Genomic DNA, 17,447 nt, shown 5'->3' on the forward strand with positions numbered 1-17,447 from the left:
GATGCCCCTGCCCTTTGCACAGGGTGTCCCTCAGCCCACCAGACAGTGTGCGGCCACGTGCGGAAGAGCCCCAGCCTGGAGAAGTCCACGTGGGCTCACATTCAGCGTCTCCTGGATTTAGGAGCCTCCCTCCCTGGTCTCTCGCTCGCTGCGGCTCGTCCTCACGTCTGGTTGTCTCCCTGACTGGTCCTTCCGCTCCACTGGGGGCTCCAGCCTGACCACCTTCATGTGCAAAAGCTTCAGGAAAACACATGTCCCTGCACGACCGACACCATGAGTGGGCAGGGTCCAGCCCCTGGGCTGAGAGTCCAGTCAGCCCTACTGCAAGGCCACACAGCTGGAGGCCAGACCCGTGGCGGTCAGCGGGGCGCCCTGAAGGGAGGCGGACTCAGTTGCCACAGGCAGGGCCCTATGGGAAGTGGGCCTGGGGACCCGGCTGAAAGCCAGCAGGCACAGGTTACAGGAGGCGCTGGCTGTCCTACTCTCAGCTGCCTGCCCCTCTGCAGCCCTGGGCAGAGCAGGCCAGCGGGGCCGTGTGGACTTTGCAGCCATCACAAGTGGGACGGCAGGGTCACTTCTAAGAGCCAACAGTCCAGGAAGGGTTAACGTGCAGGTGGTGTGCGGCAGAGCTGGACACTCGAAACCTGTAGAATTTTACTGATGGCTGCAACCCAATAAAGTCTCTTCGAAAGAAAGACGGCCCAGTCGGGCTGCTCAGTTGGGGGGAGCATCACCCCATGCCTCCAGGGGTGGGTTCGACCTCTGCAACCGACCAGATCCTGCGCATGCGCAAGGAAGTGTTTCTCCCTCCCCTCCTCCTCCCTCTAAAATCAATCAATGAAATTTAAAAGAATAAGATAAATCTAGCTTTCTCAGGAAGAAAACAAACAAAATGTTTTCATGATGAACGAACAAGGGTAGCCCTGCGTCCTGCCCAGGGACGCCGAGCCACGAGGGCCCCTTCCTGGAGGCACGGGCGCCACAGGCCACCGGTGAGAGAAGGAGCCAAGGCGGGGTTTGGAAAGGCTTCTCCGCCCCCAACTCCGTGTCCAAAAGGAGGTCAGCAGCTGCCTGCCCACGCTCCCACCGAGGACAGGGCTGCTGGCCAATGCACAGACCCCTGTGAACCCCGGAGGGATAAGTGGCCATCCCCCCCACCCATCCTGGCCACGCCCCTCCCCGGGCTGCCCACAGTGTGGACTTCCTCCTGGGCGACTCAGAAGCCACCCGCCAGCTCTGCCCACCCCGCACGCCCTCAGCTGCTGCCCCCACAGCCCCTGGTTTCAGGTGGGCGTCCGTCATTCCACCTGAAACATCCACACCAACCAGTGACAATCACTGAACGAACGACAGGCAGAGCTGCTGTCCCCTCGGGGTTTCATAAAATGAATAGTTATGATTAACCCACTTTGTTGGCACAGGGGCCAGAGCCTGGGCATGAGGGGCTAGGACAGGCCTCGCCAGGCAGGGCTGCGTGTCCCCTCAGCACTTCCTTCCCACTGTCCCTCAGCGAAGGCAAACCACACAGTGACATCACTTTCCTGCTTTCTCAAGAAAAGAGCTCACCCAGACCACAGTGCTCGCCCAGGAAGCCCCGGGTCGCCCCCCGTTCCCGCCAGCGCCTCAGACGCCGGGCAGGCAGGACTGGCCTGCACACCACCACTGTCTCCGCTCGAGCTGCAGCCCGCCCGCCCTCACGCCCCATTCCCAGGGCCAGGGGTTTGGATGCCAGCAGCATGGGGGTTGGGCGGGAGCCCCCTGCCCCACAACCCACCAGTGTCAGCGCTGGAGACACTGTGTCCTGCAGAGAGTACAGGGACAGACCTCAGACTCGGCTGAGCCCTGACTGTGTGGCCAGCTGGCCTCCCTGCTTTCCCTAGTCACAGAGGGGCTGGGGGCCTGGGGGGAGTTGTTCAAAGTTCCCTGGTTTTGCCACTTAATTCCTGGTTTCCCCCTCTTGTTGGCAGGTCACAAGACCATGGCCCAATGTGACAGCCAGCAGCTTCGAAGGTGGCACCTAGAGGACACGTGTGGCTGAACTGGGTGGGTCCTAGTGGACAGCGCAGGCCACCACCTTTTCCCTCAGTGCACACAGTGTGGGCTGGATGGCCCCAGGCATGCTGGCCACCACCTCTCAGCTGTCGGCCTCCGAGACACAGAAACACAGCTTGTGACTTTCCTGTAAAGGAAGTGGGGGTGCGGTGCAGCCCTCAGAGCAGTGCGGCCTGGCCGTCCCCGGAGGGGAGCCCCGCATGGGGCCCCTTCTTGCCCTGCACCTGTGGAAGCCTGGTGGCCCTCCCATCATGGTCGCAGAATTCTGGGTGCCCTGCCCACCAGGCTGGGTTTCCAGCCTGGGCCACCGTCTCCCTGTTGCGTGTCTCGGGTGCACTGTGTGGCAGAAGTCACCTTCCTGCCTGAGTCATGTCACTCTGAGGAAGTCCTGCTGCTTCACCCCCAGCACCCAGAATTCGACTTCTTGCCCGGCTACTTCTGCCTGCAGTCCCCTACTCCCCCTGCCTCCACCTCCCTTCACAGCCCTCAACCCTGCGGTGTCCTCCGCTCCAGGCTGGAGCAGGGCCCTCAGCAGGGTCGCCAGGGACACCAGGGACCTAGTTCTGACCCCTCAGTTCACCATAGGGACTCAGGGACACTGCACCCTGCTCCCCACTGCAGCCCCCTTCCCAGCCGCAGTCGTCCCACTTCCCTATCTTGCCAGGTGCCCAGCTTCATCCTCCACAGCACCCTTGACACCTGACGCATCTCCTTTATCCGCCTTCCCTCCAGGCTCTCGGCCCTGGGTTATTGTTGAGTGAGTGAGTGAGACACGTGGTCCACATGGGCTGGACACGCGGTCAGAAGGCAGGACTGAAACCCTAGCGAGTGGGCCTCAAGCTGACCACTGCTGCCCTCTTAGGGGGGAACCCTGGGGAGCCCCAGGGTGATGGTGAGGAGTGCCCCCACATTGCCTCCCCCGTTTTCTCGCGTCCTGCGCATCCCTCCCCGGGCGCCCCTCACGCCTTGATCTGGGGTTTTCAGCACTGTGCCTGGAGCCTGGAGAGTTGGGACCCTTCGGCCACAGCATCTGGCCTGCCACGTCCCTCTCCACCTCGGGGCTGCGCCAGCCCTCACCGCCGTCGCTGAAGTCCCGGGCCAGGTGGCGCTTGGGACGGCTTGGGGGGAGCCTGTCCAGCCAGGCGTAGAAGCCGCGGAGTGAGCTGGGTGACTGCGGCGGTGAGGCCCCGGCGCTGGGCCTTGGGGCGCCCTGCTCAGCTCAAGGCTGATTGTTGGGGTCGTTGCTGGGAGACCACGCCAGAAGGGGCCCTGCTCAGCTCAAGGCTGATTGTTGGGGTCGTTGCTGGGAGACCACGCCAGAAGGGGCGGGTTGTCGTGCCGTTGCCGGGAGACCGGGGCAGGACCACAGAATGGCAGGCGGTTTGCTGATTGAGTTCCGCCTGGGGCTGGGGTCTCCCCAACGAGTTCCCAAGACAGGGCACCTGGACTGCTCAGTTTAGGGGGCTTATGATTAAGTCGGAGAGCAAGAAAAGTATAAGGTTGCCGCCTTTGTACAGGGCACGTTTTATTTTAACAAGCATTGGACCCTTAAATCTTACTGAATTCCACCTTGTTGGGCTTCCATCCAATAAAAATCCACCCAGTCATTTAGAAATTCATCAATAATTTAATAGTAAAAACTAGCCTTTTCTTCTTAAATATAAGGGAAACGGGGAAATAGGCCCCAAAGAGGGAGGGGCGGATGCGGTGGTGGAGTCTTCCTGGGACAAGCGTGTGCTCACAGATGTGTGCACACACGCGGGCCTTCCGCCTGGAGGGGCCCGGAACTGCAGGGAGCGGGTGCAGCGGGCTTGCAGGAGCATCCTCCGCACGCTGGGGAAGGCCATGGCCTATGGGAGATGCGCGCAGGCCACTGTGGCTGACCTGCCCTGCTGGTGTAGGGAAGCGTGGCCAACGTGGGTGAGGTCTGGAACAGCAGCAGAGTCCTGACCCAGAGGCCCTGGGCTGTGACGCTGGGGTGCTAAAGCGTGACCTTGTCCCCGAGGACGTGGCTCTTCTGCTCTGGTTTCTCACAGTGAACCAAGCGGGACAGGCATGGTGGGGGAGGGCACAGGGCTCCTTGAACAGGAACAAGTTGCAGACGGGTGCAAGGACGGATGCCCCCAAGGCTCTGAGCTCAGCCATCACCGCCTCTGGATGGGGGGTTTCAGAGCGACCTTTGGGCCAACAACTCCCTTGAAGGACGAAAAAAATGAAACAATAAAAACCACCTGCTACAAAATGGCCAACTGAATGTTACTTCCTTTTACACTTCTTAAAGCTTAGATTCTTAGTTCATTCAACAATATGCCGGCCCTGTGCACGCAATGGTAACAGTGACTCCACAGGGCTCCCAGTAACACTCTTAAAGGATGCACCTGGTCCTTGGACCAGCAGGTGAAGAAAATTATCAGCTGGAAGAAGCAGCAATCCCTGAAAAGCCCTCTGGCAGAGTAAAGCCCAGGGTAGAGCAAACCTGCAGGTAACATTTCTCCTCTCAGCCCGTGGTGCAGCCCTGGGGCAGGGGGTGGTGCCCCATCAGCCTGCTGAAGGAACACAGCCTGCCCCAGGTGGGCACTGCCCTAGGGAAGGGGCTCACCTCAGTGGGTCCGGGGTTGGCCCCTTGAGCCCGGGGCTTGACTGGTGGCATGGGGGGCATGCAGGTCGGCCTGACCACCTAGGAGGAAGCAGACACTGTGACAGGGAGCGCCCTGCCCCAGCTGGGGCAGAGCTCTGTCCCGCACAGGGCTACACTCTGCCCCAGACCGCAAGCTGCCTTGCTGTGCTCTCCAGAAAGTCCTACACCACACCCTCCTTCCACCCATGACCGCCCGCAGAATGAAACTCAGGCCAGCCAGAGATGGTCACCCTCTCCCCAAGACCCCCACACCTCCCCTGTACCAGTAAAAAATGTTTAAACAGCCAGAACGTGAGTCTTGGGAGTTGAAAACCAAGAATTAATGACTGAAGCTCCGGATGGGGTTAGAGGGCTGCACAGGCCTGGTCCAGCCACGCTGAGCCTGGCAGCACTCCCCAGCGCTAGGACGCCTGGGTGGCACCTGGCATTTGTAGTTTTTTTAAAATTATTTTTAAAACATTTTAATAGATTTTTTTTATCTTTAGAGGAGAAGGTAAGGAGAGAGGGAGAGAAACATCAATGTATGGTTGCCTCTAGTGCGTCCCCCACTGGGAAGTGGCCTGCAACCCAGGCACGTGCCCCGACTGGGAAGTGAACCGTGGTTGTTTGGTTTGCAGGCCAACACTCAGTCCACTGAGCCACACCAGCCAGGGCTCATTTGTAGTTTTTGATGACCCACAAGCACCCTACTGAGGAGCTAGGCTCCTCACAGCCTCTGCCTGGCCATCCCCACTTTCTGGGCCACAAAGCTTTCTGCCCATGCAGTCCCCATCTGGCCTGTCAAAAGCCCTCCTTAGACCTTTTTTTTTTTTTGCAACTTTACATAAGTCAAAAGTTAGTGCTAAGTAAAAGTTAAGGACAGCAACAAAGAATCTCCATTGAGGACCACAGCCAAGGGAGCTGCAGGAAGGCTGATGTCGACTGTTTACAAAGTAGTGAGAGTCCCATCTCAAAGGGTCACCGAGACCTGAGGCCACAGGGAGAGACCCGCAGGGGTCAACATTGCCAGTGACAGGCAGGTGGACACTGGGAGCCCCCACAGGGTGCCTGGGGGCAGAGCCTGCTCCAGGAGGGGCAGTTGGTGGAGGGCGTCGGCACTGCCTTCTTTCCCTCTAGGCCAGAAGCAGTGGAGGGAGCTGCCTGCTGGAGGTGGCCCTGGTCCAGGGCTGAGTGGGGTGGGGAGCAGGCCCAGCAATGAGGAGCACACCAGGACTGGACCCTGTGACCTGCAGAAGGGGCTCTGGGTGACACTATAGGTGGTCGGGACAGCAGGGGAGCGCCCCCCCCTCAGTCCTGTGGGGTTTAGGTTGCAGGGTAGCTGGGGGTCTGGCCTGAGGGGAAGAGCACAGGTGTTGCCAAGGGGGTCTCCTATGTGGCCCAGGTCCTCTCACCTGTCTGGGCTTCAGCTCCGGGAGGGGCTTGGAGGGAGGAGCAGGTCGGAGCTGGAAGGAGGAGGAACAGTCAGGAGCCCAGGCCCTGGACCCCTGTCCTTGCTGATCAGCTTTCTGAAACTGCAGTGGCTGCACCCTGGGGTCTCCAGCCCACCAAATCCAGCCCCTGGACCTTCTGCCTCCCGGGACCCAATTCTCGCCACCTAGACTGCCTGACTGCAGGCCGCACCGCTGCTCACCTGTGCTGGGGCTTGCTGGGTGTACACGGGGACTGGGAAGGGCGGGCTGGACATGGTGGCCGGAGGCTGCAGGAAACAGGGCATGGAGCCTGGGTCTTGAGGGGCAGTGCCTCCCAGGGCTCCCCCTCCACCCCCAGCTCAGGACCCGACATTTCTGCCCCTCCCAGAGGAAGGATAAAGCTCTGCCCAGCCTGACCAAGACCCACACAGTCCCTTCCCTCAGCCGTGTGGATGCTCTGAGGTATTGCCTGGGCCTCAAAACTGTCCTCAGTCCCTGCAGAGGCTGCAAGCCTCAGATTCAAGTTCAACTTCCAATTCTGTCATCAGTGCATGTGGATCCAGAGACCCTGGGGAGTGGGCTGATGCTTACGGCAGAGGGTGGCCACTTAGAGGTCACTGCAGAAGCTGTGGGCCTGGAGGGCTGGCCGGGGATGGCGCACGTGGAAGGGACCAGCTCCGGGGGGCTCATGGGGGGAGCCAAAGCTGTGCCCTTCGCTGGCCTGCCAGCCCCCTGGCAGAAGAGGGGGTTGGAGAGCCCCATGGTAGTCTTGGGTGCCACACTCCTGCCGAGAAAGTTAGACGAGTCAATGCCTCTTGGCCTCAGGGTCTGACCCAGGGACTTGGGGCCCCCTAAGTTGGGTTCCCTTGGCCTGGCCAGGGTACCCCAAGCTGCAGTACCTGCCACCTAGCACATGGTACACCACCACAGCAACTCAGAAAGAACAGCTTCACGTGTCTTGTGCTCTGGCCAGCACAGGGTCGAAGTTCTTACAGGTGGGCAGCTGGCAAGTGGGTGGTGTCACCCCAAGAGAGGGGATGCCCCTAGTGCTTACCACATCACCAACCTGTGCCCTACACGAGTCACCTGCCCTCAGGGCCCTCACCCCCCCCCCACACACACACACCAAGGGCTCTCTTCCTCCTCCAGCAGGCAGTGGGGCCATTGCCCCACAGGGTGAGGAGGGGCTGTGCTCACGGCAGACGGGTGTTTTGCAACCCAGGGGCCTCACCTCTGTCGGATGCAGCTCCCAGCCTTGCGGTGCATGACCACACCTGCCAGGGCGAGGCCCAGAGCCACCAGGAGCAGCACGGGCACCAGCACAGGCACGAGGAGGCTCCCGGGCGCTGTGGGCACATGAGGCCAGGTGTCAACAGGGCGGAGGGCGGGGAGGCTGGCCAGAGCCCTCCTGACCTCCCACCCCAGAGTGAGCGTCTGCCTGAGGACCCCTTCTCCTGTGAGGCCAAGGAGGGGTCATAGGCTCCTGAGCCCCACCCTAGACCTATGGGCTCAGAACACCTGGGACTGCAAGTCCGAATCTTTACGTTAATGATTCCCAGTGGTTTGGGGGCACTCAGCTTCCTTCCCACATCCAGGTGGCCCCATCGGACTGCCCAAGCAGGCTGTGAGGGCACGGAGGCCCCAGGGAGTGAGGTCCTACCTGTGGGCACTCCTGGCAGCAGCTCCGCACAGTGTGGGGGGGCCCAGCCCGGCTTGCAGTGGCACCGTCCCTTGTGGTTGCACACCTGGGGACAGCCAGGCATCAGGAGTGGGCCCCTGGGACCCACAGAGGCCCCGGGCCCGACCTTGGCCTGCGAGGAACCCTGCTGATGGGGACAGGCCCCTGTCCAGGGGCCCGGGGCTGTCACGCAGGCTGAGAGCAGCAGCCCCTCACCCAGGGACAAAACCCCAGAGGTACTTCTAGGCAGAGTAAGGGTGGACAGCCCTCCCCAGGTGGCTTGGGGTCTGTTCCAGCTCCTTGTTTCAAGCTCGGTGGTCTCCGGTCTGTCCCCTACATCACAGACACGTCACTAAGAGCTGAGTGCTCTCGCCCATCTCAGAATAGAGCAATCCAGCCCACGTGTCCACAGGCCCCACCCACTCCAGGCCCCTGCCCTGTCCCCCGGGGCTCGTCCTGCGCATGGCCCACGAGTCTCCTTCACCCCAAGGCCCACGCACCCCGTGGCCGCTGCACTTGGCAGAGCAGTTTCTGGATCTGTAGACTTGGAGGTCCTGGCACAGCCCTTTCCAGCAAACCTGGAGGGCGGAGGGGCCTTGTCAGGCAGGGTCCCGACCCCTGCCGCCCCCACTGCCCCAGTGGCCAAAGCGGACCTGACACCTGCAGGTGAGCTTCGAGGAGGGGCAGCCACGGCCACCACAGCCAGGGTAGGCTTGTCTGCAGCGCACTGCTGCCACCAGGGCCACAGAGGACCACTCCCACCCGTCCCCTGGCGGGACTTGCAGACCGAAACGCCTTCACACCACATTAACTGAACTTCCCCGGTGCCTCTGCCCGGAGTCTCTACCGACGACAGGGGAGCCCATCCACACCGCCCTCCAGCCGCCAGTGCCCTGCTTCAGGCCACGTGAGCTCACGTGTGGGACACGTCCGGGACCTCAGGGGGCACATGCAGGCCGGTGTCCAGTCACTCACCCTCTGGTCACCACACTTGGTGCCATCCAGGACTTGCTCATACCCAGAGCTGCCCTCTAGGCCGAGAGCCTGGCAGGAGTTGGGAGAGATGGTGCAGGAGCTCCGCCCCAACGGCACCTGCCCACCTTCACAGAACAGGATGCCGCACGTGGCCCTGTGGAGGGAGGGGCTCACCATGGTGCCAGCCCTGCTGGGACTGCATACTGTGCACACTGATACGCTCGCAGGGCCAGGGAGTTGCTGGGATCTGAGGTCCAGGACTCCTGGATGGGCCACTGGGTTCACTGGTGGGACACTCACACCCCTAGACACAGTGGCCCGCCCTCCCTCCCACAAGGGCGGCATGGGCAGGCCTGGGGGTCCTGGAGGCAGGGTGGGCCTCTGCAGACCCCTGACTCCAGCCCCTGCTTCTCTGTGCAGAGGACCTTCGGGGGCCACCCCACTGATGGGGCTGTCCCAGGAGCCAAGGGAGTCGGGCTTGGCTGGACGCTCACCCTGCAGAACCAAGGAAGCTGCCGCTCCTGCAGCCTGGCAAGAGGCTATAGGTGTAACACCTCTCCATCGCAGCCCGGCTGCCTGTGGGGGCAGCAGGTCAGTCCTCTGGCTCACAACCTGCAGCCACCCGCAGGCCCACGGGTCACCTGCTGCCCGCCTCACCTGGCCCCCACAAGTCCTGGCACTGCTGGGCCCGCGTGGGGCAGGCCCCGCCGTAGCAGTAGCCCCCCGCGCAGCGCGTGCCATTCTCCTGGAAGACGTCCTCTGGGCAGGCCGGCTGGTGACCGTCGCAGTGTTCCTCCAGGTCGCAGGCATCCTTCTGGGGGCGGCAGAGCTGGCCAGCCGGCTTCACCTGGCCCAGCAGAGCAAAGCTCAAGGACAGAATAGCAGGCCCCAAACAGACCCACGCCTGTGGCTCGGTGCCCCGCCCCCCCCCCCCGCCTCCTTCCCTGGGGCCCCTGCCCACCCACTGCCCTCAGGGTGCAACTGGGCTTGGGGTGGGGTGGGGGCTCACCCTGCACTCATGGCAGCAGGCGCCGTGGGCACACTCGGCCCCCTCAGCCAGGCGGCAGGTGGTGGCGTTGCAGCAGTGGTTCTGGCAGTCCTGCTGGGCGGGGCGGGGCCTGCTGAGAGTCGAAGCACCCAGCAGCCCAGGCCCACCTCCCTCCACGACCCACCCTCAGGTGGGCAGGGCCTTCCTATGGTCCCTTCCCGGTCACTGTGGGTGTCAGAGGGCCGGAGCCTGTTCCGATGGTGGCTGTGGGCACTCCAGGAGCGCAGAGGGTCAGGACCAGATGTCCTAACCTGCGGGATGGAGACCCAGGGCTGGTGCAGGTCGGGGGTGGTGCCAGGCCGTACCTGGGGCTGGCCGCAGTCGCACTGCTCCCCGCGCTCCACAAACCCGTTCCCGCACACGGGGCCGCCCACCAGGCGGTTGAGGTCCGGCTCATTGGCCAGGCAGGTTGCCGGGAGCTTCTCCATGAACGTCTGCAGGTCGGCCTGGCTGCAGTGGCTGAACACACTGGGGTACGGGATGCTGGGGGGAGAGGTCTCTCTCAGGGGGTGGGCGGGCGGCGGGCAGGCCAGCTGTACCCCAGGACACCCTGCTCTGCAGGCACCTTCTGCCAGGGCGGCAGGACTGGGCCAGGCCTCACCTGATGCTGGACGCCATGACACACTTGCCGGTGTGGGGGGCCGCGGGGCAGTAGCAACCCTGGACGTTCTCGTCATGGTTCATGCCCAGGTTGTGGCCCATTTCGTGGGCCATGGTGCACGCCACGCCGATGGGGTTCATGCTGTGGTCCTGCCAGGAGACAGTGCTGACCGGTGCCTCCCCCTTGGCCCAGCACCCTGCTGCTGGCCCGGCCGCCTGAGCAAGCCTGGCGTCCCTTCCCAGGCGTCCCTTCCCATCAATGATTTTTTTTTTTTAGAGAAATTTATTTTAAGTCTTTTTTTTTTAATATATTTTATTTATTTATCTTTAGAGGGGAAGGAAAGGAGAGAGGATGAGAAACATCAATGTATGGTTGCTTCTCCTGCATCCCCTGCTGGGAACTGGCCCCTGCTGGGAACTGGCCTGCAACCCAGGCATGTGCCCTGACTGGGAATCGAACCGCGATCGTCTGGTTCGCAGGCCCGCGCTCAATCCACTGAGCTACGCCAGCCAGGGCTTCCATCAATGATTCTTAAAAGACAAAGCACCCCCCCGCCCCCACCGAAGTGGCTGCGCATGGGCACAGCCTGAGGACCAGCAGGCGGGCCCGGGGCCCGGGGTCTCCCCAGCATGTGTCCCACTTCAAGCTCTGAGTGGGGCTCCCCAGCCAGGCCGGGCCCTCCGCACCTGGTTCACAGCCCCTGAGTGCCGGGAGCACATGGTGGACACCTTGGCCAGCCCCACAGTGTCACCGGTGAAGTCGATCCCACTGGAAACAAGAGCAATGTCTTCAGGCGGACCCCACGAGTCCGTGGGATGGCCACACTCCTGAGGCCCCACGAGTCCGTGGCCCTTCCCGGCGGTGGACCTTCCAGCCGCCGGTCACACACTGCCACTCACGTGATGAGCTGTGCGTTGTCATGGGCATGCCGCCCCACCAGGTGCTGCATCCGCCAGGCCAGGAAGTTATCCAGGGTGGCACTGGCGTCAGAGCTGACCCCGATCTGGTCCTTACCGGTCCACATATCCAGGCCTACCAGAACCACACGGAATCCGAGCTTCTGATACAGCTGCGGGAAGACAGGTGTGCCAGTCAGGCTCCCGGAGGCCGGGTGCCCACCCAGAGAGGCAAGGCCCAGGTGGGCAGAGGCATGTCTGCTGTGAGTGGGACTGGCTGGGCTGCCTCCTTACCACCCCACCCCCCGCCCGCTGCACCTCAACAACCAGGGTCTCTGTCAGGCTGGGTGACTCCAGATCCGGAATGGATGTGTGTTGCTGGGAGCCTGGAAGCCTCTGCCAGCGCAAGAGCCTGCGGCAGCCCCTGGGGGGCACCCTCAGGGTAAAACCAGTCCTCACCTTGTCCACGTGGTTCACCACCTCCAAAACCCGCCTGCGCACAGCCTCGGTGCTCCCCAGCCGCTGGAACTGGAGGACAGCAGACCCTCAGCCGGCAGCCTATGGGTGGCACCCTTGCTGCCCACCCTGCCCCACCCACTCAGGGCACCTCTGCGCTGTCTGTGACCACATACAGCTCCACATAGCGGGTCTTTTGGGACCACGGCCGGTTCTGTGAAATGGCAATGAGAAGCCAGTCAGCGGCCACAGCCCTCCCAACCTCAGCCCAGTCTCCACACTGACCATCTCTCGGGACGCCTGCTTGCTCAGTGTTGGGAGACCTGTCTGCAAGGTGCCAGCCCTCTCTGTAGCTGCTGGGCAGAGGCAAGCCCACAGGCCAGGGGGATGGTGGGCAGCACCCTCACTTCACTGTGTGCACAGGGAGACTGCCAGGGTGGGAGTGGCCCCATGGGCAGGGAATGTAGCTGGGCAGCGCAACCTTACCCGAGGCCTGAAGGCTGCCGAGGCCCGAGGGCCCAGGAGGCTGTCCAGGCTGGTGTTGCTGACCCCGCAGGTCCCGGCCTTCTGCCGCAGGTGCTGGGGCTGGTAGAGTGCGTGCTGCCCCTCCTCCCCGCCCCCCGGCAGCGGCTCCATCAGGTGGACGGCTGAGCCCACCCTGAAAAAGCCCCTGTGGGCAGAGAGGAGCGGGAGGGCCCACGTCAGCGCCCCGCCCCTCCATGCTGCCCGGGGGGATGGAGAGCTCGGAAGGACAGGAGGCCCCGCTTGGCTCTGGGACAAGTCTGGGGCCCTTAGGAGCCTCGTGCACCAGGAGCCTGTAACTTGTATGAGGAGCCTGGACATCCAGGAGCGGAAATGTATCCCCAAGTCTGGCCCCTCTCTCTGGGCTTGGTTCACTGCTCTGGATGGCTGGGGCGGTGCTAGGGCCCTGACCTCCTGCCCCGTGCCTGGGTCTGCAGCTCTCACCTGAGGCCATCACAGGTGCTGAAGCTGGCAGCAGAGTGTGGCTGCCCCTCCACATGGCCCTGGTAGAAGCAGTGGTCCTGTGGAGGGTGGGCATGATGGCTCTGCTGGCCCTGCCCCCGACCCCCCACTGTCACCCTGGGTGGGCCGCCTGGGTTGTACCTGCCCCTGCAGCGGCTCAGTCACCTGGGAGCCGTTGGCAGCTGTGTAGGTCTCCCTGTAGTTCGAGGCCACCAGGTCCCTAGAAGAGAGCCACTGTGGGGCCTGGACCCTGCCTGCCGCCCGAACGGAGGGGCCTCTAGGGAGCTGTGGGCCCAGGACACAGGGGAGCTATGGGCAGGCCCAGCCCTGCTTACCTGTTCTTCCACAAGTGCAGGGTGACGTTGTACCCCCGGGTCCCAAGGACATAACTCACACTCTCTGGGTACAGGCCCTGAGCCAGGAAAATAGAAGGGGTCCAGAGTGAGGGCCCTGCCCCAGGATGTGCCCACCGCAAGCCTGGAGTGGAGCTCAGCTGGTGGAACCGCAGCCTGAGCCAGGCTCCCAGCCTGGAAGCCCTTCTGGGACCCTAGGAGTCACTCAAGCATCAGGATGGTGAAGGACGCTGGGCTGCATGAGGGGGTCCCGGGCAGGCCCCAGTTTCCCCCCTGTCCACACAAGGATGACGATGCTCCTTCCCCAGGAAGCAAGAGGAGGGGGATGTGGCCCAACAGGCAGCACAGGAGGGGGTGGGGAGCCCCTGCAGCCCCAGGCATCCTCCCACTAACAGGCCCCGCCTTTCCCTGCCCCTGACCAGGGACACTGGACACCTCGCCTTCAGAGTGGGGTGGGGGTCCAGGGGTTCAGGGCTCTTCCTGGACAGCGAGGTCAGGACAGGGCTGTCGCCCACCTCAGACAGGTAGTCTGCCTCTCACACATGTCCCGGCTCCAGGAGTGACCTGGGCCAGCCATGGGGAATCCCAGCCCAGCCCCAGAAGCCCCAGGAAAGGTGTGCCATAGGCGCACTGCACTCAGGCTCCAGGGAGTGGCCCACCCCACCCTCCCGCCTGAGGAGGAACTTGGCTTCACACAGCCAGTGAAACTGGGGAGTGGCCTGGGCCTCAGGACTCCTGGAGGCAGTAGCACTGTAGGGGCTGGGCAGAGCACCCCACAGGGAGAGGCAGGGTGCAGGGAAGGGAGGCTGCGGGGGGAGGGCCAAGCCAGAGCAGAGAGAGCCCGGGTAGGGAGGGAGCCCCTTCAGAGGTCTGCCCCAAAGCCCAGAAGCCCACCTGGCTCTCAGGCCCACGGGTGGCCTCTCACAACCCTTTAACCGTTGGGCTCCGTGGGGTCAGGGAGGGATTCCCACACACACCACCAGGCCACTTTCTGGCCAAGACTCACCAAGCCAGAGGGCAGTGCTCGGCGGGTCCGGGACCCCAGCAGGCGCTGGGGCCACACCACCTCGTACTGTTCCACGTGGGGCAGGGGGGTGCTGGGGGCGGCCACTGCGGGAGGAAGGGGTCAGCCAGCGGCGTGCAGAGCACCCGCGTCCTGTGCTGGGTGCCCCTTCCCAGGTGAGACAGCACGGGGCCCGGAATCAAAAAGACATGAGGGCCCTGGCTGGTGTAGCTCAGTGGATTGAGCGCGGGCCTGCGAACCACATGATCGCGGTTCGATTCCCAGTCAGGGCACATGCCTGGGTTGCAGGCCAGTTCCCAGCAGGGGACTCAGGAGAGGCAACCATACATTGATACTTCTCTCCTTCCCTTCCCCTCTAAAGATAAATAAATAAAATCTTAAAAAAAAAAAGACATGAGGACCTCCCGGACCCTGACGGGGTAGACCCTGCCCCTAGCCAGCCCTTCCAGGAGCCCACAGGCCCTGGGTGGGAGGCCTGCCCACCCTGCACTTTCTGCCTCAGGTACCCGGGGAACAGCCCACCTCCCTGGCATCAACAGACAGCAGGGCAGGCTGCAGCCACCCAAAGACCCTGCCCTTCCTCTTCACAAATGGGTGTGTCTCTGTGGCCATCACCTTGCCCGCCTCTGGAACTCAAAGCCCTGGAGGCCCTCCAGCCCTGCCGGCCCCTGAGCTGCTCTCCTGGCTGCCTCCAGTGTGGGGCTGGGACATCTCAGAACCTCAGCCCAGGAGGTTCTGGGAGCTGGGGTGGGGGCAGGGCCAGCAGTTCCCTTGGTCTGCCCAAGGGCAGAGCAGGACCTATGTGCTTAGACAGGCCCTGCTCAGCTCTCGGGCTCCTCAGTCACCCTCCTGGCAGGACTGGGAGCCCCAGAAGCAGAGAGCACTCGCCACAAGACCCAAGGAAGACCTGTTGGGCCCCAGCCCCAGGCCTCCCTAGTTTCCTCTTGAAGGTCAGTTTGCCCACCTCCCGGGGCCTCCCTGCTGAGTGATCACCTGGGGCCAGTCCAAGCACAGCTCCGCTGAGGTCAGGTGGCCGGCCCTCCGGGGACAAGAGCTCCCTCACCCCCCCGACCTGGCCCGTCCCACACTCACCCTGTAGCCACAGCGCTCCAAGCAGCCACAGCCTGAGGCGGCACATGGCCCCGGTGAGGGCCGGCAGCCAGGTGAGGGCCGGGACCCGGGGAGCAGGGAGCATGGATGGGGGTCTGGGACTCGGAATTTGGGGTCTGGGGGCTTGGGGCCCCAGGAGGGTGATGTGGGGACAGGGAGGGGTGGGGCACCGGTAGGGATGGGGGTCTGGGGCCCTGGGGCACGGACAAGGATCCGGTGGCCGGGGAGTAAGGCTGGGGAGCCAGGAGTTCAGTGTTCAGGGTCCGAGAACAGACAGGAATCCAGGGACCCAGGGTCTGAGGACGGACGAGTGCGGCTCTGCCCTCAGTGGCGGTGTTGGCCCTGGGCTTTTAGGCACTTCCCCGTCACGCCCCACCCCGCCTACTACACTGCCGGGGCGGGGCCTCAGCACCTTGGGGAGGTGCCCTGCCCCTCCTTTCACACCCTTCCTGCCCTGTGGCTCCTGTGTCCCAGCGACCTCGAGTTATGAAAACGCCACATATAGATGGGGAGCGAATGTTGAGTTCCTTTCATAACTCAGGTTCCCTGGGGGCCCAAGCACACAGAGGGCCTTCTCAAAGGTGGACTGAGTCCACGCAGAGGGAGGCAGCTGGGCTAATCTGGGCCGTTCTGGCAAGGCTGGGCCTTGTTGGGGAAAGTGACTTGTGAAAGACTTGTCTGGAGGGAGGGGTGTCGGAAGGTGGGGGTGCCCCAACTTCCTAGGCAGCAGAAGGCTCCTGCAGCACCTGTGAATCCAGCCAGGCCCCAGCCCTGCTCCCCTGGGCCCTGGAGGCCTCCCTGGGGAAGGGGCACCTGGGGATCCAGCCCACGCCCTTTGTAGACTGCACCCTGCAGAGGCCCCTCCCAGTGGGGTTGTCAATGGGGCTGTCCCAGCCGGGCTCTGGGGGTCCCCACACAGCACCAGGGGTAGTGTGTCCTGCAAGGGGGGGCTGCCCAACACTGCCGACATTGAGGCTGGTACAGGTGCGTCTGTGCTCTGGGGACCCCAGCCTGCAACTGAGCCGGGAGGGTTTACCCATCATTCCAGACATGCTCCTCAGCAGGAGGCTGAGGTGACAGGTTGTGGTGTCCGCAGAACAGAGGTCAGACTTCAATGGATCATGACTTTCCCCAAAGGGAACAGCATAGGGAGGCAGGAGGGCTGGCAGACTTTGGGGGACAAGGAGAGGCAAGGAGGAGACAAGCCCATGTCTCCTCCTCCTTGGCGGAGGAGACAAGCCCTGGCCAGGGCAGCAGTGTTGGCGCAGTGATGCCTGGACCCGCAGACAGGGCTCCCAGGGAGGCTGGTGTTGCCTCGGGGCAGGCCCCTGAGCTCACCCCCCACGTGAACCCCAAGTCCTCCCTCGACTTCAATTCTGTTCCCCAGTCATGTGTTCCAAGTTGTCTGACAGGAGACTGAAGAACAGTGGGTCCTGTGCAGCATCTTGTGACTATGTGGCCCTCAGGGAGCCGGCCATCCTGCACATGGCTTCCCACAGGTGCTTCAGGTCAGCAGCCAGGACCCATGTGGGCCCAGAGCCCCCACCTGGCCCCCAGGACACACCTAAGTGGTCCCTCTCACCAGCAGCAGGTGCTGCTGATGGGTTGCCACCGCCCATAGCCTGGAGCCTGGAACTGCAGCCCCAGGCAGGGACAGAGTCCTGCACTGAGCCAGCAGGCTCCTCTGCTCTGTCTCCATGCTTTATGACACCACCCCTGGCCACCTGGGCTGGCAGGTGAGCCTGTGTGCTCACAGGTCCCACCTGCACAACCTGCAGAAGAGGAAGCAGTTTGGGCTTGTTCAGCCCTGCAAGGCAACAGCCCGGGCACAGCCACCATGTGCACACCCCAAGGGGCCCTTGTCTGGGCAACTGGGCCTCCTCGGTTCTTGGTCCTCATCTGACAGAGGCCACCTGCGGCAGGCAGTTTGAACTGGATTTCGAAAACCACGAGACCCAGCAGCACGCCCAGAGGCACTCCCAGCAGCATCAGTGCTGCCCACGGCAGAGCTCCGAGGGGCTCGGGTTTGTGGAGCGGGCCGGCCACACCCTGACTGCAGGCGGAGGGGGACAGAGGCCTCAGCCCTCAGGGGCCTCCTGACTCACCCCAGGATGAGGGGCTACTGCTCCCTGGTGCCGGGAGCACACGTTGGCCAAGGTGGGAGGGGTTTGGCCGACTCTGGGGAGCCCCGCCCATCTCACCGCCACAAGGCATCTTGGCAAT

At 63.2% G+C, this 17,447-nt stretch overlaps 1 protein-coding gene and 1 pseudogene across 1 annotated transcript; both read right to left on the reverse strand.

Moving 5' to 3' along the window:
• Nucleotides 1-2,017: 2,017 nt before the first annotated feature.
• Nucleotides 2,018-3,899, reverse strand: LOC118990610 (uncharacterized; annotated as a pseudogene).
• A 202-nt stretch (nt 3,900-4,101) lies between these two features.
• On the reverse strand, nt 4,102-17,438 carry ADAM8 (ADAM metallopeptidase domain 8). Its single transcript, XM_037051291.1, is given in 27 exon segments — nt 4,102-4,247; nt 4,652-4,729; nt 6,082-6,132; nt 6,321-6,386; nt 6,691-6,883; nt 7,331-7,445; nt 7,760-7,844; nt 8,278-8,355; nt 8,753-8,906; nt 9,247-9,328; nt 9,410-9,599; nt 9,762-9,851; nt 10,106-10,283; nt 10,402-10,550; nt 11,088-11,169; nt 11,301-11,470; nt 11,757-11,825; nt 11,905-11,967; nt 12,240-12,423; nt 12,720-12,796; nt 12,879-12,957; nt 13,073-13,149; nt 14,097-14,200; nt 15,207-15,355; nt 15,357-15,394; nt 15,396-15,457; nt 17,426-17,438. Coding segments are annotated over 27 exon segments (2,727 nt in total). The 3' UTR covers nt 4,102-4,196.
• Between the last annotated feature and the right edge of the window lie 9 nt (nt 17,439-17,447).

The sequence above is a fragment of the Sturnira hondurensis genome, unplaced genomic scaffold (genome assembly GCF_014824575.4).
Source record: "Sturnira hondurensis isolate 20B ecotype Veracruz unplaced genomic scaffold, ASM1482457v3 Scaffold0007208, whole genome shotgun sequence".
Lineage (NCBI taxonomy): Eukaryota > Metazoa > Chordata > Mammalia > Chiroptera > Phyllostomidae > Sturnira > Sturnira hondurensis.